The sequence below is a fragment of the Pseudopipra pipra genome, chromosome 7 (assembly GCF_036250125.1).
Source record: "Pseudopipra pipra isolate bDixPip1 chromosome 7, bDixPip1.hap1, whole genome shotgun sequence".
Classification (NCBI taxonomy): domain Eukaryota; kingdom Metazoa; phylum Chordata; class Aves; order Passeriformes; family Pipridae; genus Pseudopipra; species Pseudopipra pipra.
Genome location: NC_087555.1, coordinates 18,665,079 through 18,686,701, shown reverse-complemented (window position 1 = coordinate 18,686,701; position 21,623 = coordinate 18,665,079). Strand labels below are relative to the sequence as shown.

The 21,623-nt window shown below is 38.5% G+C and overlaps 1 protein-coding gene across 5 annotated transcripts in view; it reads right to left on the bottom strand.

Annotated features, from left to right (window-relative positions):
• The window catches only part of LOC135417153 (neurabin-1-like), a 45,321-nt gene that overhangs the window by 10,599 nt on the left and 13,099 nt on the right, over window positions 1–21,623 (bottom strand). For 3 of the 5 annotated variants that reach the window (XR_010431939.1, XM_064660830.1, XM_064660833.1), the window contains exons 2-15: window positions 21,119–21,251; window positions 20,625–20,745; window positions 20,000–20,104; window positions 19,701–19,821; window positions 19,095–19,241; window positions 14,905–14,958; window positions 10,288–10,517; window positions 8,511–8,607; window positions 8,241–8,430; window positions 7,274–7,425; window positions 6,137–6,470; window positions 3,434–3,521; window positions 2,247–2,318; window positions 1,543–1,738 (exon numbers count right to left, since the gene is read on the bottom strand). Coding sequence is in view for 4 of the 5 variants with exons in the window: in XM_064660830.1 (XP_064516900.1) it covers window positions 1,543–1,738; window positions 2,247–2,318; window positions 3,434–3,521; window positions 6,137–6,470; window positions 7,274–7,425; window positions 8,241–8,430; window positions 8,511–8,607; window positions 10,288–10,517; window positions 14,905–14,958; window positions 19,095–19,241; window positions 19,701–19,821; window positions 20,000–20,104; window positions 20,625–20,745; window positions 21,119–21,251 (2,040 nt within the window). In the remaining variant the exon portion in view is untranslated. The remainder of the gene's footprint in view (window positions 1–1,542; window positions 1,739–2,246; window positions 2,319–3,433; window positions 3,522–6,136; window positions 6,471–7,273; window positions 7,426–8,240; window positions 8,431–8,510; window positions 8,608–10,287; window positions 10,518–14,904; window positions 14,959–19,094; window positions 19,242–19,700; window positions 19,822–19,999; window positions 20,105–20,624; window positions 20,746–21,118; window positions 21,252–21,623) is intronic. The other 2 variants (XM_064660831.1, XM_064660834.1) reach the window with 1 other exon arrangement.

Below are 21,623 nucleotides of genomic sequence, written 5' to 3'. Positions count from 1 at the left end.
AGAAATGCAGCAGTGGGATTTAGAAAAATTATTTGAATCAGAAAGGAGGAATGAAGAGGGGATGAATGGGTTCTTCAGAATCAATGACTTTGAAAGATAAACCTCTGAATGTTTATCTGGACAGAAAACATCTCTTGATAGCTTTGCTGCAGCCTATTAAGAGATCAACCATGCACTCCTATTTAATCAAAAATTTTATCAAAATATATGCATATACCCTGCAAGATCCTTCGTTATGTACAGAAACACCTTTTGGCCACTGCATGCGTCAACAGAAGCGAACAATGCAGGAGCTGACGCACACCGGGCAATATTCTATAAAGTTCTGTTCTACTTCAGAGATCAAAAAGTTCCTACTCATATTAAGTTCCTGTGTTATAGTAACGTACTGGATGGTTCTAAACCCACTTTCTGTAATTTTTAAAAACTACATATGCTGATAACTTAGTCCTATCACAGGAACTGTAAATTTACAGTGAGAAAACAGAAAGTAATTTAAAAAATGTATTAGCCTTTTAATGCAATCAGTATCTGGAAACATGGAAAGCAAACTTATTATCTGCCATCTCTGCAAAACATCAGTGACTCCACGGACTACAACCTGGCAAGTTTCTCTTCTGGATATGCAATTTCTCTCTAATAACAGAAGAAAAGGAAAACATGAAAGGGTGTTTTGCCCATCCAAAGTGAAGAAAAAGTGTGAAACTCAAGAATAAACTTAGCTTATGAGGTTACTCAAATAACTATAATTTTCAATCTAACAAAATCCAAAGGAAACAAGAATGAAGTTAATAAGTTTGTTGGGAACAGTCTTACATTTAGACTTAGTCTTACCAAACATTTAGACAGTGCACACATTAAACTTTTTACTTTTTAAAGCTATTTCTTTCAAATGGTTTTAAACTATAAAGATGGTAACTTTATGGCTACAGACTGAACTCTGTAGTGTCACTTTTAGGACCTGGTTAAACGGTTTTAAATTATTAGAACATTATCAGTTACTCAGAAGTAGTTTCTTGGAAGAGACAGTGTTCTATGGACATGCTTCTTGGCTTTCAATACTAAATTTGTTAATGAAAACCAGGATGCTATCCTTTCTCCAACAGTCTGGTATTCCAACCCTACATTCCAGTATGGCAAGAACTGGTTGGCCAACTGCTTGGAAGGCTGACCTCTATTTATGTACACTTCCCTCAAGTACTAGGCTGGGAAACAGATTTGGCTTTTAAAGCTATGCTTTCCTAAAGCTAGTGTTACTTTTAGCGTTATAAACCAGCGAAAAAACATACCCTGCGATTTTTCCTTGTGTTACTTCAGCCTGAATAGCCACTACTGATGTTTCAACTAAAGAGGAGGGAACAGGAACACTCACACAGTGTCTGCTTGTGAGGGCTGTAAATTCTCAAACTTCTGCAGCAATGTTTGTAAGAGGTGATGTGGTCATGGACTAAGTCATTAGGCTTCCACATACTAACCACTGATGTTTTTTCTTTATCAAGATGCAACATTTAAATATTCAAAGCACAAATCAGTCATCTTTACCTTGGTTCTGTTCTTCTCTTGACCGTGCTCACAACCATCCTGCCCGCTCTGGGTAACGTGCAGGCTGCTACTAGAAACTGGAGGCTCTTTGTGGCTGTCTCCAAACCAAGAGAAAGGCATGCAAGTAGGAGCAGGGGAATCTGAATCTGATGCAGACAGATTGTTGCCAGAGTCATCCAAGAGTTCTCGGGAACCTCTGAGATAAGCAGATTAAATTGTGTTTAAACAACAACAGAAAAACCTCCATCCCATCCCTCAAACACACAACCCCCACCTTAAAAACAAGAACAAACTCAAAACACTCAATACTTATTTTCACCAGTTTCACAGCACAACTGATACCTGAACTGATATTTAACTTTAAAGATCCATGCAAAATAATGTGAGTTATTTAACAACACAAATTTAAGAACTTTTGCAGTATTTCACACAATTAAAAAATTTCAATATACTAATTTAATTTGACATTCATCTTTCTAAGCAAAATACAGTTTTTATATATAATTTGCTCTGCAGTTTTCTGTGTATTTTTTCTTATTTAATGAGATTAGAAGCTCCTCTCTGCATCATTCATCTTCATATCATTTTGTCACTGTTAAACATGAGTGTACTTCAAGATCACAGTAATGATAGTTTTAAAGACATTCTTAGGTTACAAATTTTATGAATGCAACATGTATGTACTGAACTAACAAAATAACTACCTGCTATCCAGAGAACCTCTTAGATTTTCTTTTTCTTGCTTCTTACCCTTGCCCCCAGATTTCCGTAATCCCCTGAAGTGAAAAAACACAAACTTCATACAGCGTTTACATTTACACAGTTGCAACATTTTTTAATCAGCAAACTAATTTTTACATTGATTTCAACAGTTACAAAAAGGAACATTTGCATGCAAACTAGTTTTTACATTGATTTCAACAGTTACAAAAAGCATCTTGTTACACAAAGCATGATTTTGCAGATTATAGATGCAATTTAAAAAGTTGCCATTCATGTTTTAAGAATGACAGTATCCTTTCAAAGACCACATATAACCAAAATAAAACCAGAAAATGCCCGAAGAAACATAGCATATAGCAGATACAACCAAGAGGAAGAACACAGTTTTATTGCTATATAAGTATTCCTATGCAGTGCACAGTGACTTGAGCCAAGTCACTATCTACACTATCTGTGTGTGAAATAAGTTATCATTTTTATATTATATATTATGATGCCATTGTGGCAGTACCAGTTTAAGTCTTCAATGTTAGATGGCTTCAACAAGCTTTATACCTGTCTCCAAAGGAGCAAGGCTTACTGCAAAATGTAGCAACTCTTCTCTCAAATCCCCAGAGTTCAGTTACCACACTATTTCCAGACAATATGCAGCTTGCACTTCTGTTCTACCCCTGTGGGCAACCTCATTTTTTAAATGAAACTCAGAAATCTGCTCATGCCTGCCTCCAAGGAACAGTTCAGTAAGCAGAGACTATAGCCAAAGCTATGTAATGACACCTCTGCTGTAGAAGGAATTAAGGCAAGAAAGGTATCTATTTCATAGTATAACACCAGCAGGACATAACATTAGAGTTTAGGCACCAACAATATTTTGGCATAAAACTACACGTGTATTTGCAATTTAGTGTATTCAGTGGTGTATTCATATAAAAACTGAAGAATGCCAAGGAATTCTTTGACAGGAAAAAAGTATAGATAAATAGTCAAAATGTGGTAGAAACATGAAAGGAGCAATACAAATTCAAGATGATCAAGACTCTATCCGGTGATGTTGCTATGAAGTAGCATTACTGGATTTCCTCAACATTTTATTATTTAGATAACATGATATTCTCAAAAGTAACACAGAGCACCATTTTTGTCCAAAGGAACAAGAGTAAAATCTTACCCAAAATCTGGAAATCTCCTTTTGGACTTCCCTGACGATGTTCCTTCATTTGTTTCTACTGTCCTGTCTTCATTTTTCTTGTCTTCTGCTTTCCACAGAGGGGTGAAAAATAAAAACATTATTTTAAAAATACCTGCAGGTTTCAAGTACTAATGACAATGCTTGTAAGTGAGATACTAAAACCTGAGTGACCATGTTAAAATTCACATTCTCACATGCAGACACTAGCTGAAAATACTACTCCCATATCAACCTAAGTTATTCTCTATGACATCTTCCCATCATTCTGGTTGTGCTGTGACACTGAAAAATGGCAACAAAACAGTTACTTGTGACTGTTCAAAAATACTGCTTTTGATAAACAGAATTATTATATTATAGAATTCTGTACTGCCTACAGAAAGATAAAACTTGCCACAGTATTTTGCTTCAATGAATTACAAACAAAAGATAGTTTAAGATACTTTTTTCTAAACCTATCTCCTCCTCTTGCAAAATGTCAACTTCAAAATACACAAAATAGATAATTAAAACTACATAATTGGTATAAGATGCATGAAAGAAACTAATTTTTAAAGCAACAGTTGAGCAAATAGAGCATTTAATCATCCTTTATTATGCTTGAAGTATTATAGATGTTCCTTTTGTAATTTTTTCTGGTTCTGTAGTCTAGGCCAGTTACTTCAAACGTGGGCTGTGTATGCAAGCTGCCAGCTCCAGAAAGTGTGCCTAACCAACATGACAGTCAGCACCTGAAGAGCAGACAGATCCTAACAAGCTGAGTTTCTTGGAAATGGTATAGAAATTGTGACAATTCTAAAGAAACAACTGGGACTTTGAAGCTCCTCCAACACTCATATTTTCAAAACTGCATACAACGCCTCTTAGGATCCAGTTTTTCACCAAATAAAACATGTTCAATACCAACTTTTCAATAATTAAATAAAATTAGGTGATGAACTTAAGCATCACACTACCACTTCTCAGTGGATTGTAACAGTTTACTGCAAGTTCTAAATGCACTTACTTATAAGTTCTCAGGCTACTTGATGTTCTTTAAATAATTGAAATATGTTTTGTATTGCAAATCAGGTGTTTCATAACTAAGTTGCTTGTGAGAGAGATGCTATCTGCTTTTTGTGAGACAAAGCAGACTTTAAGTTCTGCCTTCAAGACAACTCCTGACATGAAGTAATGTACACAGATGCCTTCAAGGACCATAAAACCCCAAAATCGTGTTTATTACACAGAACTAAAGACAATTCCCTACCACTTCATCAGCTAATAATAATTCCAGAAACATGTAATGATTATCTCAAAGCTGACATACTGAATTATCAGGATAGACAAGAGTTTATCCCTTTTTGGGTTTTTTGGCATATCTGATCAGTAGTTTCTGATCAACATCAGAACTTTAGCTGATTAGTTATCCACTCTTTCTAAACATGTAACAACCAATAAATTATTAACTACAGTTAAACTCGTTATTTTTTCTGTCAACTTAAATACAAAAGCAATAGAATTTCTTTTAATATTGACATTTGTTTTCACCTCTATTTCCAGAGGTAATATTTAAGAAAAGAGCTAATTTCTTAAATGCAACACAATAGGTTAAAATACAGAATGATACATGAATGCATGGGAAGGTAATAGAAAGGATTATTTCAATGAAATAATAGGTAGACATTTAAATATGGTTAGAGAGCAACAATCTAGCAGAAAGTAGCATTTGCGCACAAAGAGCAAGCTTTTTATAGCAATCCTCATCTTTGATGTACTCCATTAATTAGCTCCTCCAGGGGCCAATTTAAAAAAAAAAAAAAGGTGTTTGCAATGCTTCTGCCACCACAAAAAATGTAGAAAAGAAAGTAAAATCAATATATTTATATATTAGGTACTTGTTTTGATAAATGGTTTGATTTTTTTTTTAAACTAACAGAATCACAGAATATGCTGAGTTGGAAAGGACGCACAAGGATCATCGAGTCTAACTCCTTGCCCTACACAGAACCATCCCCAAGAGTCACACCATGTGCCTGAGAGCATTGTCCAAATGCTTCTTGAATTCTGGTAAGCTTGATGCTGTGACCACTTCCTGGGCAGGCTGTTTCAGTGCCCAGCCACCCTCTGGGTGAAGAATCTTTTCCTAATATCCAACCCAAACCTCCCCTGACACAACTTCTGGCCATTCCCCAGGGGTCCTGTAACTGGTCACCACAGAGAAGAGATCAGTGTCTACCCCTCCTCTTCCCCTCACAAGGAAGTTGTAACTGCAATGAGGTCTCTCCTCAGTCTCCTCCAACTGAACATACCACGTGCCCTCAGCTGCTCCTCACTCGGCTTCCCCTCAAGGCCCTTCAACACTTTCATTGCCCTCCTTTGGACACTCTCTAATAGCTTAATGTCTTTCTTGTATTGCTGGGTTAGAACTATTTTTAAGACTTTATAGAAACACAAATTGAGGAGAGCATAAAATAAATCCTGTTTCAGGGTATTAAAAGAAGGGTTTTTCTGAGCTATATAGAAAAGACAGCAAGTATCATCTGCCTTTACACATTTGTGCTAGCTGATTACAGAAAATATCAAACTTTTAAAAGATTATATTAGATGCCTTTTCCAATTATTCATAAGAAAAAAAGCCAAGTATTTCCATCAAATAATGCTTAATAGTGACTAGGCTGATTATAAACCCTTAAGTCTTACCCTTGGCCTCTTTCCCTTTCCCTTTTGCCTCTCTTTGTTTAACATTCTTGAGATACCCTTGAGGAGAACTTGGAGTCATCTCTTCGGGAGGAGGTGAACGAGGAGTGGTGGTGCTATTTTCGTTGCTTGGTTTGTGCACTGGAGAAGAGTGTGTGGAAGCAGAAGGACTTGACTCTAGAGGACTTTCTGTGCTTTCTCTTTTTTCCAGCTTTTCACTCTTTCGATCTGAGTCATCCAGGCGTGGGAGAGGTAATTTTTCACTTGTTTCTAAGGTCTTGGTTAGGTACATAGTGGAAAGTTCTCTGTTGAGAACAGTATCTTCTGAATCCTCATCCTTCAACAAAGTCAAAAGTAATTTTATAATAAACATGACATATACTCATTTACTGTATGATCTTTTACCAGGATGGAAGGATATGCTATGCTACACAAAGTTGATCAGTTCTGAAAATTTTCTGAATGTACTCGCCTGTGGAGACCATCTTGAAACTCATTTTATAGGCTTTCTGTTATCCACCTTTATATAGATCTTTTTGCACATCAAAAACCATCTTTTTCTAGTCAAGTCAGAAATGTTCTGCTACACCTTGGCCATTCCAATTCAATGTAACCACTTTTCAGTCTAACTGAATTAGTTCAATGTTCTCCTTCTGTGACAGGCTCTCTCACATACCGACTATATACACCTCAGTTCTTCCACTGTTTTCCAGAAACATGATAGAACATTTTACTGGTATACTTCTTGTGAACTTAAATGATGACTTACGGAGTAATGAAGCATTTCAGAAGTATTTAGTTTTTGAAGAAATCTGGTAACTAACTTGTTTCAGATGAAATAATAATAAGATAAATGAGTATATTTCACAACATATCACTGTATCAAAATCTCAGTAAGCAGAATACAAAAAGCTTGCATAGTTCTTTGCTAACTTCAAATTAACTGTGCCACAAAAACATGCCAGAGTTCACATATATGGTATGAACCCAAAAAGGGTTTTTTCACTTGATATAGCATAAAAATATGATGCTTTGGCACAGCCTGAATGAAGCATGGACAACACTTAAAATTGCAAATACTGATAAAACTCAACACATATTCAGGTTCCTGTATGCATAATTATCTACCAATATCAGTACCTGTAGATTTGCAGTCTGTTGTCCAGCCCCAAGAGATTCTTTCAGCTTTGATCGAGAAGGTGGCTGGCGTTTCACTTTCAAAGCAAGCTGAGCTTTTGCTTTGTGGGCACTGGTGTCTAATCTGGGAGTATCCCCAACAAAAGCATCAAAATCTGCAACAAATAGGAACTTCTTTAAAAAACCAAACAAATAAACCAGCACAAACTGGTAGGCAAGTTCACCAACCCACCGTCCAGAAAAATATTCAGAATTTAGATCAGAATTATTCTACCTGTTAACCATTACTATATGAAAATACTCTTTATATTATACTACACTATTTAAACACATTCTGATAGCAATTTCTAGTTAATTTGAAATATACTTCTACTCAACTTCTTCAATTAAAAATATAAAATCCAACAGAATATAATTGTATTATGGCTTGAAAACTGAATTTTATTTTCAAATAGATGAAAATTTGTGCCCTGAGTGTGTTTTCCTATTCTCGTTCTTTAAGACAGAAACTCACATAAGCATTTACCACATATTTTAAAAATATGATTCTTACTTGAGCCTCCATCTGATATTTTATAACTTTCTGGGCACAAAATTAAAAGGAAAAAACCATAGCAAGTTTTGCTGCAAATCATAGCTTAAAATTAATGGAATTTTAACTGACATATCTCAGTGTTTTAGTCCCACTAACATCATTGATTTCACTGACAGAGAATCTGAAGAACAGTTAAAATGGTTGTCTCTCCACCTGTCTCCTCTTTCCCACAACATTTAAGAAATACATTACAACAATACTGAAAATGTTGGGGGAACCTAAACTCAGCTATCCACACTGGCTCAGGTCAAATATTTACCCAGTCACTATGAAATAGCAAACACTTCACTTCTTGTAAGAACAAAAAAACCAATACACATGTAAATCCTCCTAATTTTTGTTATATGCAAATTAAAAATCCTACAACCTACTTACCAGAAATGAGCATATCTAAAGAATTTATTCTTTCTTCTATTGATTTGGTTTCTTTTTCATTTTCTTCTTTTATCTTTGACTGTTCGTTAGGTTGGCCTGGACTTTGACAGCCATCTTCCAATAAACTGCCACGTTCAAAAACATAAGGCATTTTCTCATATACTTTTAATTTAGTTTCAAGTTCCGAAATCTGCAAGAATTAAAATTCAGAAGTGAGATACAACTCTTCAAAAATTCAGAAGTTTATTTCAAAATATAATATTGCTTTACTTTTTCCTGATATATTTTCAGTTGTTCTGCATATTTCTGGTCTCTCTCTTCAAGTAGCCTTGAATGCTCTTCTTCTTTCTTCATAAATTCTATTTCTCTGGTGAAAGAAATATGTATATATCTATGAAACAGTAATACACAGAAATGTAGAAAAATACATAAAATAGAAATATGCACAACTGCATTTACTAAAAAGCATTCCACTAGTAAATGGAGACAAAAATCAGCCTGTAAGGTATAACTGATTCATCTTGTAATGTCATAAAATGACCTTATAATACATATAAATATGTATTTGTACATATAAAATGTATTTGTATGCTGCTTCTGTCTTCAAAAGAAAATACATATGACTATCATTTACTCTGGGCAGAAAAAGGATGTGTGGCAACACTTTTTCTGCAAAGTTACAACCATCTCTCAACTTTTAAAAGTGGCAAGTTGTATACATGTTTAAGCCTGAAATACATGCACAACTCCAATCATTACATCTTACTCTCTTCCACAAAGATACATGCACACACAGTATTTTCCTTCCAAAAGCAATGGTAAAATTCTTTGTAGGAAAATAAATTGCATTTCAAGTTTCTACTTGGTTCATCCTACAGAAATTGCGATGGCTGAGTTTTACAAAAAGAAACAATGACTACGAAAAGGAAACAAAAATAAAAGTTGGTTTTGGCTGCATCATATGGAATGACATATAAAACCAGGAAATAAGCATAAAACATCTACAAAATATGCAAAAGCTTCAGGGACAGTCAAATGAATAATGGGAATTTGCTTAACAGTGAAGAAATGGAAACTAGCATGTTAGCAGTCGTCTTAACGTACTTTTGAACTTCCATGCGGATAAGCTTGGGAGGAGAGGGGAAAGGAGACCTTTAAAAAGATCACCAACCAGCACAAAAATGTACTGTTAAAAGTAACATTTCTGGATGTGGACTACAGAGCAAAAGACCATATAAACTGCATTTAAAAATAAATAGCAAGTAGAGAAACTGGGGACAAGAGAATTATATGCTTACAGTAACTATCAAAAGCAACAGTTGTGTTCTGTATTATCAAGACACATCTACAAATATTTTGCAATTAGCTGTTGTTTAGCTAAGAGGAAAGAAGGTAGAACAATTAGACACAACTGCAGGACAACAGCATTCAAGTCTTATACAGGTGTATCTAATAAGCAATATTACTCCTACTCCAAACCCATTAACAGATTGAAGATACTGTTTTCATGTTGCCATTTTATTGGGCTAGATACACATCCCAAACTCAATTTTTCTCATAATTCCTGTTACTCCCCCTACAAAATATAACTTCTAACTCAGACTGAATCACATGTATCTGACTTTTATTAAATATCCTCTGATGCCTACTCTATCTGGAACATATAAATCAGTCAAAGGGTTTTCCACAAACAGCAAATTTTCCACAAACACCTCATGTCAAATTTCAAGTAGTCCTTCCAAAAGTATAGATGTATTACAGCTTCTCAACTAAGTTGTTTTAAAAAAATTGTTATTGAAATATTAAATAGTTGTTCCTAAGGTAAGAATCAAAAGCAACAGCAAAATTTCTGGAGAACCTTTCCAGAAGTCGGTGACTTAAGGTATGGAAGAATTCAGCATTTATAGCCCACTGCTTCCCTAAACTCTGATAAATGAAAACAAAGCACATAAAGCGAATCCTACCCCTGGGTATTGTTGACAGCTTTCCCTATAATGTACAAAACATACAAGCAATAAATAGAGACCTAGTATTTTGGGGTACTTACTTTTGTTGGTAATCTTTAAGCAATTTCTTGGCCTTGCTGTATTTCTTTTCAAGGGCATCACATTGTTCTTGAGTCTCTTTAAGATGCTCATTCACTGTTTTGCATAAATTTTGTGCCTCTAACCAGTAGGTCTCTAACTTTTTAATTTTCTCTTTGCTTTCATCCAAGTTTTGCTGTAGCTGGGCTCGATTAAATTTCCATTCATTTTTTTCAGCTTCAACAATTTTTAACTGAAAAGATTAATACTTAAGGAATTAATCTAAACTAAAAGATGAAATAAAAATCAGTTGCTCATACATGTTTAAGTAGAGAATAACTAATAACAATTACATACTTATCAGTAATATTAAAACCAGACACAACTGTTAAAGTAATCATGTCAACTCTTCCAACCCTTGCTAATCCAAGCAAGTTTAGCACTGAAACCCAAGAGCTTTTCACTGCTTCCTCATTGGTATCACTTTTTTTCTAGAGATAAAATGAGCAGTACCATTATTGTCAGTTTATATTGTTCCAGATCTCACTTTATCTTTAGCTCCAGAGAGTCCTATTTTGAATACCTTCAAAGGCAACCAGAGATAAAGAATAATAACCTGTATAAGACAAGCTCCCTGTCCTACTACTTTGTTACCAACCACTTTTTGAATAATGAAATGATGAGACCAGATGATCTTCCCTGGTATTTTATATGTGACTGGAGTGCCCTGTTGGATGGTTACAGGTTCTTCAGGAGGGATAGGCAGGGCAGAAGAGGCAGAGGCAAGGCACTGTATGTAATGAAGGGTTAGAATGTATGGAGCTCACAGTTGGCAATGCACAGTTGGGAGCCTCTGGGTAAGAATCAAGGGACAAACAAAAAATGCAGATGTCATTGCGGGAGTCTGCTACACACCTCCTGTCCAGGATGACGATGCCAACAAATTATTCTCTGAGGAACTGATGGACACTGTCAAATCAACCTGCCCTTGCCCTTATGGGGGCTTCGGCTTGCCAGAAATTAACTGGGAGCATCACACAACTGGTACAACCCGAGCCAGAAGACTCCTAAAAAATTGGATGACAACAGTCCTAAGGGAGCTGACTCGGAAAGATGCCCTCCTTGATCTGCTGCTTGTCAACAGAGGGGATCTCGTCAGTGAAGTGGAGATTGGTGGTTGTGTAAAACCTCTGTTGACGGGAGGAAAAGTGACAGTAAAACCTCAACTCTGAACATAATCACAGCAGATTTCAGGCTGTTCAGGGAACTAGTAAGTAAAGTCTCCTGGGAAAACGTTTTTGCAGGTGCTGGAGTCCATCAGTGCTGGTTGCTTTTCAAACATCACCTCCTAAGGGCACAGGAGCAGCAATTCCCAAATGCTGGAAATCAAGCAGGTCAGGCAGAAGGCTGGCTTGGCTGAGTAGGCATCTTTTCTTGGAAATAAGGCATAAAATGGAAATGTATGCTCAGTGGAAGCAAGGTCAAGTGACATGGGAAGAATAGAGATTCTGCTTGCCACTGTAGAGAGAAAATTCATGCAGCCAAGGCTCAGCTGGAGTTGCAGCTGCCAGAAATGTTGGGGACAATGAGTTTTTTCAAATATATTAATGGCAATAAGCAGTGCAGAAATATCATTGGCCCGTTACAGGATGAGGATGGTCACTTCCCAAACAGGGACAGAGACAAGGCAGAGGTGTTTAATGTTTTCTTTGCCTCTGTCTTCAACATGGATGATGGACCATGGGGGTCTCAGTGCCCTGAGCTGGAGGACCATGACTGAGAGAATCATCAACTCCCAGTTGACTCTGAAATTGTGCAGGATCTGCTGCTCCAGCTGGATCCCTACAAATTTGTGGAGCCTGACAGGATTCATCCCAGAATCCTCAAAGAGCTGCTGGTGTCATCTCAAAGCCCCTCTTGATGATTTTTGAGTGGCCTTGGGAATCTGGATGGGTCCCAGCTGATTGGAAGCTGGTGAATGTTGTCTCGATTTTCAAGGAGGGCAAGAAGGAGATCCCTGGAAACTACAGGCCTGTCAGTCTCACCTCAGTGCCTGGTAAAGTTATGGAGAAGATTATTCTGGGAGGTATTGAAAAAAACATGAAAGACAACGCAGTCATTGGTCACAGCCAGCACAGCTTCATGAGAGCAAAGTCCTGCTTATCAAATCTGATTTCCTTTTATGACAGGGTAACCCACCTAGTTGATCCAGAGAAGCCAGCTGATGTCATCTTTTTGGATTTCAGTAAAGCTTTGGATACTGTCTCTCACAGTGTCCTTCTGGACAAACTGTCCAGCACACAGGTGGATAAACACATCATGTGGTGGGTGAGCAATTGGCTCACGGGTCGAGCACAGAGGGTAATAGTGAACGGGGTAACATCAGACTGGACACCTGTCACTACTGGGGTGCCACAGGGCTCCATCTTGGGCCCTGTGCTCTTCAACATCTTCATAAGTGACTTGGAGACAAGGACTGGAAGGAATATTAAGCAAATTTGGAGATGACACAAAACTGGGAGGAGCTGTTAACTCCCTCAAAGGCCCTGCAGAGAGACCTGGACAAATTAGAGGGCTGGGCAATCACCAACCACATGAAGTTTAACAAGGGAAAGTGTCGGATTCTGCACCTGCAATGGGGCAACCCCAGATGTACGGACAGACCGGGGAATGAGATGCTGGAAAGCAGTGCCATGGAAAGGAACCTGGGAGTCCTGGTCAATGGCAAGCTGAATATGAGTCAGCAGTGCCCTGGCGGCCAGGAGGGCAAACTCTGTCCTGAGGGGCATCAGGCCCAGCATCGCCAGCTGGTCGAGGAAGGGGATCGTCCCACTCTGCTCTGCACTGGGGTGGCCTCACCTTGAATACTGTGTGTGGTTTTGGGCACCACAATATAAGAAAGACATTAAGATACTAGAGAGTGTCCAAAGGAGGGTAACGAAGGTGGTGAAGGGCCTTGAGGGGAAGTTGTGTGAGGAGCAGCTGAGGGCACGTGGTATGTTCAGTTGGAGGAGACTGAGGGGAGACCTCATTGCAGTTACAACTTCCTTGTGAGAGGAAGAGGAGGGGCAGGCACTGATCTCTGTGGTGACCAGTTACAGGACCCCAGGGAATGGCCAGAAGTTGCATCCAGGAAGGTTTAGGTTGGATATTAAAAAGAGGTTCTTCACTTAGAGGGTGGTTGGATGCTGGAACAGGCTCCCCAGGGAAGTGGTCACAGCACCAAGACTGCCAGAGTTCAAAAGAAGCATTTGGACAATGCTCTCAGGCACATGGTGTGACTCTTGGGGATGGTCCTGTGTAGGGCAAGGAGTTGAACTTGATCCTTACGGGTCTCTTCCAACTTGGCATGTTCTGTGATTCTGTAACATTGGTCTTCCTAATAAATGATGAGATACACATGGTTTGCTTTCCTTGAGCTAATGTACAAAACCACCAAACATTCCCTCGATAAACGAAAGGGATGCCACCCCTTCAGCTGGACAGCAGCCACATTATAAAAGTAAACAGACAAGATACAGCCTAGTTTGTAAGTGTCCTCACTTTTACAATGAGGAAATCACTGCTTTTGAAGCCAGTTAAGATCACCTGCTGATGGAACAGAGATGTTGAAAGACTAAGAATGTCTTGAATTAAAAGTGGGGCTGTAAGTTGTACTAACACCGACATTTCTAACAGCTTTTTGGCAACCCAGTGGGGCCAAATTTCAAGAATACTGCAAAGACAAAGAGCACTGTTGGAAATCAAAACTGGAACTATCATATCACCAAGTAGTTTTGTCTGCCTTGCCTCTCTACACTTGGAGCTCTCAACAACTGCAGAGTGCACAAAAGACCCCAATAGATACTGCTATTGAAAATTATTGCAATCTGAAGCACTATCCCCTCCCCACTTGCTACCTGCTCCCAGCAATGTGCTGCAGCTTGTCCTAAGGTATGCATTTCTGAGCAAGGCAACACAGATGGAAAATGGAATAAAAGAAGCTGCTCTCCCACAAGTAATATTTCCAGAAAAAGGCCACACACAAATCTGCATCAGTGGAAAAAGTAGCAAAAAAGAATGAGAAACCCTTTCTCAGAACAAGCAGAAGCATTGAATGAATCCTCACCAAAAAAAAAAGCTGAAACAAACTCTCTGCCCAGGGCAGGTCAGAAATTTGAGGACGGAAAGAGGGGAAACAGGATAACAGAAATAACTTTCTGGTAACAGAAAGACAGCCACAAACCATTGTCTGCAAGAACCAAATCTAAACTCAAATCAGCCAAGTTTTATCCAGTGATAATGTTCTCATATTTGTTTAGGAGCTTGTTTCATACAGTACTCCACTATATTCAGCTACTCTACGTAGTAATACTGAATCATTCATTTTGTAATGGCACAGAGAGGATTTTGGGGCCAGGATTTTTTTACTGGTTTGTGTAGGTTTTGTTGTATTTTTTCTTATTTTTAATTTGAGCGTAGCTCTTCAGCTTAGTCTGTCTAGCACAACACTGAAGGTTCCTAAAGCCTAAATGGATTCTGCCTTCTCCATTCAGCTTATTCCTGGTAAAATCAGTAGCCACAGAAATAAGAAAAATCCCAAAGCAAACCACCCAACAAAAAACCACCCAACGAAATAATAAGACTCTTTGAAAACTTACTTTCTCCTTCAATTGATTCACTTCAGCTACTGTTACTGCATGTTTTAATTGCAGCTGAAATAAAGGAAAGAAATTGTATGAGTACCAAAAATTACATGTGAAATGCTAGTTTTAAGAATTTCTCCATGATTCCCTTTTTCTGCAAACCATTTTTATAGTGGCATCAAGTCAACTTAATTATTTATCAATTATAGAAGTAATCATGAGCTTTTATTAAAAAAAAAAAAAACAAAACCAAACCAAAATTAGCTCAAATTAACCCCCCAAAAAGTTCCACGGTAATCAATACATAACCTCCGATTGTTAAAAATCCCACCTTGTTGTCTACATATTGAGAAAACCGAGGAGATTAAAATAATGTTTCAATGTGCCAGGAAAATGACAAGGCAGCAATGCACTTATGATGACAACTGGTACACAGACTCAAGTAAAAATTTAACAGTACTAAATATTTTTACATTCAGCACTTATAAATAAACGTGCTGGTTTTAAAATTAAACCATGTATTTTTACACCAGAAATCTTTATAGGATTATTGGAAATGGAAAAGCTACATGTAAGCCAAATGTAAAGATTTTTTTTAACAAGTATTAATTATTTCTTGTATCTCACTTTCCATCTGTAACCCTGTGGGGTTTTTTTTTTTTGGCAAGGCATGGTGTACCAAACACAATTAAAACTAGGGAATCCATGACTATTCTTCATTTAGATTATGTTAGTAACAGCACAGTAATGATTCTAGATGAGAATATAATTCCATCCCAAATAAATATAGCACTTAGCAAAAGACACTGCAGCCTACTATTATGCTTCTTAACCTAGAAAAATTGTAAATGTTCTCTAGAGATCAACAGCCTGCAATTTCTACTTCCTCAATGACATAATCAACATTATCAAGAGAACAAACTTAAAGAGATCTGCAAAACACCAATCCTTCACAAAAATAAGCTGATGTAGCACCAAATGGCATTTGAAAAAACAGTTTCTCTGCAGTATATTTTTCTCCTCCCAGAATGAAAATGACAGGCACTTAATTCTACCAAAGAAGTCTGGACCCCTAAATGCCAAACGACTGTACCACTTAAATCCCTGACTAAATCCCACAGCCCTGAATAAAGCAAATATGCTCCTTTAGAAAAACCTTGGGAAAAGGGAACTATACTATTTCCAATTATATTAAGTTGCAATTCACAGTCTGGAATGCCCTATTGGGTTTGCAAATCCACTACTTCTAAAAAATACACCATTAAAAACACCCTCCAAGCCAAAAACGTGCCTACCTACAGAATCAAGTGCTTTTACGTACACAGAGATTTCCTAGAAGACCGCAGGGACTAAAATGAGAGATTAGATATGTATATCTTGTCTTCCTGAAGGACATCTCACAACAACACTTGAGACCATTCAGAATGGGCATACTTGCCCCCCATGCTCTCCTCTGCAGCTAAAGCCATTCTGCCGTGCAGCAAATACATGCAAAGGGCAATGGGCCAAAGAAGAACTAAGAGAAGCATCTCATCTTCAACTGGTAAATGAGCCTACCAGGGGTAAGGCCCCACTAGACCTACTGTTTACAAACAGAGAGGGGCTGGTGGATGATGTAGTGGTTGGAGGCCGCCTGGGGCATAGTGACCACGAAATAATTGAATTTTCAATCCTCAGGGATGTAAGGAGAGCCATCATTAAAACCTCTACTCTGGACTTCCGGAGGGCAGATTTTGGCCTATTCAAAAAACTAATTCAAGGCATACCCTGGGAAACAACCCTTAAAGGCAAGGGGGTCCAGGAGGGATGGACATGCTTCAAGCAGGCAATTTTGAGCGCACAGGAACAGGCTATACCAGTGTGCCGAAAGGCCAGCCGGAGGGGAAGACGGCCGGCTTGGTTAAATAGGGAGGTTCTAAAAGAAATCAGGGATAAAAAGAAAGTTTACAGACTGTGGAAAAAAGGGCTGGTTACTTATGAAGAATTTACGAAGAGAGCTAGGTCATGCAGGAAAAAAATTAGGGAAAGAAAAGTGGAATTTGAAGTTAATTTGGCTAATTCAGTTAGGGATAACAAAAAGTCCTTTTATAAATACATTAATAGCAAAAGGAGAGGCAAGGAAAACCTCAGTTCTCTGTTGGACTTTGAGGGAAATATAGTTAACAAAGATGAGGAGAAGGCTGAGGTACTTAACACCTACTTTGCCTCAGTTTTTAGCAGTAAGACAGGTGGCCCTCAGGACAACTGGCCTCTAGAGCAGATAGACAGAGACAGAGACCTGAATAGCCCTCCTGTATTCCAGGAGGATGTAGTTATCGACTTACTGAGCCAGCTGGATCCCAACAAGTCTATGGGACCAGACGGGATCCATCCCAGGGTGATGAGAGAGCTGGCAGAAGAGCTTGCCAAACCGCTCTCCATCATCTTCCAACAGTCCTGGCTCTCTGGGGAGGTCCCAAATGATTGGAGGTTGGCGAATGTCACCCCAATCCACAAAAAAGGCTGCAAGCAGGACCCTGGCAACTATAGGCCTGTCAGCCTGACCTCGGTGCCTGGCAGGGTTATGGAACAGATCATCCTGAGTGCAATCACACAGCACCTTCAGGATGGACAAGGGATTAGACCCAGCCAGCATGGGTTTAGGAGGGGCAGGTCCTGTCTGACCAACCTGATCTCTTTTTACGATCAGGTGACCCACCTGGTGGATGAGGGGAAGGCTGTAGATGTGGTCTATCTAGACTTCAGCAAGGCCTTTGACACTGTCTCCCATAATATACTCCTGGAAAAGCTGGTAGCCCATGGCTTGGACAAGTATACCCTCTCCTGGATTAGGAGCTGGCTGGAGGGTCGGGCCCAGAGAGTGCTGGTGAATGGAGCTGCATCCAGCTGGCGGCCGGTCACCAGTGGTGTTCCCCAGGGATCAGTGTTGGGCCCAGTCCTGTTTAACATCTTTATTGATGATTTAGATGAGGGGATTGAGTGTATCATCAGCAAATTTGCTGATGACACTAAATTGGGAGGGAGTGTCGACCTGCTGGAAGGCAGGAGGGCTCTGCAGAGGGATCTGGATAGACTTGAGAGATGGGCTGATTCCAATGGGATGAAGTTCAATAAAGCCAAGTGCCGGGTCCTGCACTTTGGCCACAACAACCCCATGCAGTGCTACAGGCTGGGCAAAGAGTGGCTGAAGAGCAGCCAGGCAGAAAGGGACCTGGGGGTACTAATTGACAGGAAGCTCAACATGAGCCAACAGTGTGCCCAGGTGGCCAAGAAGGCCAATGGGATCTTGTCCTGTATCAAAAATAGCGTGGCCAGCAGGAGCAGGGAAGTGATCCTTCCCCTGTACTCTGCGTTGGTGAGGCCACACCTTGAGTATTGTGTTCAGTTCTGGGCCCCTCAGTTCAGAAAGGATATTGAGGTGCTGGAGCGGGTCCAGAGAAGAGCGACAAGGCTGGTGAAGGGACTGGAGCATAAGTCCTATGGGGAGAGGCTGAGGGAGCTGGGGTTGTTTAGCCTGGAGAAGAGGAGGCTCAGAGGTGACCTCATCACCGTCTATAACTACCTGAAGGGAAGTTCTAGCCAGGTGGGGGTTGGTCTCTTCTCTCAGGCACTCAGCAATAGGACAAGGGGACACAGGCTTAAGCTCCGCCAGGGGAAATTTAAGTTGGATATCAGGAGAAAATTCTTTACAGAGAGAGTGATCAGGCATTGGAATGGGCTGCCCAGAGAGGTGGTGGATTCACCATCCCTGGAGATTTTTAAACGCAGATTGGACGTGGCACTGAGTGCCATGATCTAATAAATGGACTGGATTTGGACCAAGGGTTGGACTCGATGATCTCGGAGGTCTTTTCCAACCCAATCGATTCTATGATTCTATGATTCTATGATTCTATGATCTATCTCATGCAATGTTCAGATGTAACAAGCACAGAGTGGTGCTGGGTTCTAATGTCTATTTCCAAGGGCTTTTTTTAATTTAATTTAAATCAACAGACCACTTAATGTACATATGCATAGGGAAACTGGGATAAAAAAATAACAGAAGATCTACATTTCAATGGACAAAACAGAAAGATTTGCTGGTGATGTTGGGAAAAAACAAACCCGAAACCATGAGAGGGACATGAAGGACATTATATCCAAGTCCTACAAGGTTCAGATACTCCCCAGTGCAAAGAATATTCAAGAAACTGCTACAACACCTCTTTAAATTTAAGAAGAGACTCTGCTGAATCCATATCCAGTAGTAAACCAATGTCTTCGTTTTCAGGAAGATCAAAAACTTCTACAGATTTCCCATGTAAATGTGACTCATATGTATCCTCCTCCTCATCATCATAGTCATCATCCTGACAAAATCAAAAAATGACATTCTGTAATGCACACACACATTTGCATTATGGCAGCAACAACCAAAGCACACAATCAAGGAATCCAAACAGCTGCAAAACTTTTCTTGACTAATTACTATTCCTTTTTATTTTCTTGCACCTCTGATAATGTTAAAGATGAATTGCAAACACCTTCATTAAAGTTCCACAAAAGAGAGCAAAGTAAAACATGCACAAAACAATTACACACAGCTGATAGTTAAAAATATACTTTGGATTATTGATAAAGTCAAAATCACGTGCCTGAAGAACAGTAATATATTAAGTTTGTATTTTCCTGTTTTTAACAAGTTGTCTGTTTTATCCTTTTCTGCTTCAGTTTCATTTAAAAACCACATTTATTCCATTAGCAGAAGTTATTGTGCGTAGTGGAAATCATGTACTTTTAAAAACATGTAAGTCTGTAGGATGTTTTACCTGCTCTGTATCATCATGAGCGTAGTGCTGCTCATACAGGCATCTCTCTTGCTCTAAGGTCTCACTAATGAGACGGGCTACTTCACTCTCAGCCCCTGGCTTCTCTCTCCCAATCAGAAACCTACAGGAGAAAAACAAATTATCTTCCAGCAGAAAATCATTAGATATGCTTAAGAAATGAGTTTGCCATACTGCTGCCTTCCATAGAATCCTTGCAAATTCTTCATATTATGGTTTTGTATTCTCCATGAATGAAAAATGACAAAACCGAAGTGTTATTTCATAAAAAACGTACGTACCTCACTGTGCCCTTGGTGTTCTTTAATACAGTGGCTGCAAAGAACTGAGTAACTCCCACCAGACTTATGCCATCAACCTCAACAATCTGATCATTTACTTGAATTCTGCAAAATAAATAAATGGTTAGCTATCAGTTAAATAATAATAATATTTTGGCTTGAAGTATTTCTGACAAATATCACTTAAAACTCACTAGTATTTATAATGACAAATTCTGAGCTCATTGAAATTCATTGCTTAAAAACAATGAATCCTGATCCTCAGTTACTATGCAAATCACAAATTAAAATTTACACAGTATTAGACTTGATATCTTTTATACTATTTACACAGTGATTGGTGTCCTGGGGTATTAACACGATTTTGTGGTGCTTCTACACAAGGGCTCATGCCAACCTTTTCTTACCCATGCTGTAAGCAGATCTACACTTACTTTTCAAAAATGTCCTATAATAAATAATTCCCCATTTTTTTAAAAATTAAGATAAAGCAGGAATGTAATAATCACTCAACTGCATTCAGCTTTTGTACTTTTATTCACAGTATTCAGCATATCTAATAAAAGCAATTGGGATCAGTAACAAATTTGTAAAAAGCATAATCAATTCAATAAAAAAAACTCACCGTCCATCCCTCTGAGCAGCTCCACCATCTGTTATTGTTTTTACAAAAATACCTAGTTTTTCCAGTCCCTGATCAGCACCAACTCCCATTCCAATGATACTGATGCCCAGACCCCTGTCACCTAAGGGATTCAAAAATCTAACATTAGTTGCATGACACATAATGTAACAGTTAGCAGTACTGAGTTGTTTCAAAGCATTTCAAGTCCTTCCACACAAAAAAACCCAAAAAAACCCTGAAAAAAGACAACATATTTTATATTTAGATAGTACTAAGAGCATTTTTGTTCCTAACTTCAATTCAGTATGACAATTTGCACTTAGCAGAGGCCTGTCCAGTTAACATTCACCAAATTCAACAGAAATAGCCACACAATTAAAGCCTAGACAAACGTTCAAAAATTCAAGAGCTAAGTACTGGGAATATAGTTTTAAATGGTTTTATCTTTTGTTCACATAGTATCTATTGCAAATGTTCCAAGGTTTGATTTGCACCTTTTTCAATTTCCACAGGAAATACTTCCATCTTTTCCACCCTTTTCTCAAGTTCATACTCAGCTGAGGCTGCCACAGGGTCAACTTCTTCATTACGTCTATCATAGTCTTCATTTGAGTAAGTACTGAAAACCTAAGAAAGGTAACAGAAAACTTTTTTAATGTTTTCTCACCTCCTTTCAAACATCATATAATTGAAAGACAATCACAATCAGTAAGGAAATTAAAGTGGTACTTTCAGAGATCTCATTTTCTAAACAACTATCGGTTTAGTAAATACTGCTGCTGTCAGATAGTTTTCAACTTGCACAAAAGTAACATTTTAAAAGTTTCAAAACAATTTCATAAACACATTTTGTGTTGTAAATGTACAAAACAGTTAAAAGAAATCAGTTATCTCCTCTTGATACAGTGTGACTTTTTTTTTTAGGACTACATTCCACCAAATCCTTCCTCTCTTCTTCCCTCCCCCCACACCATCTGCCAATTGCAGTGTTTCAAACAG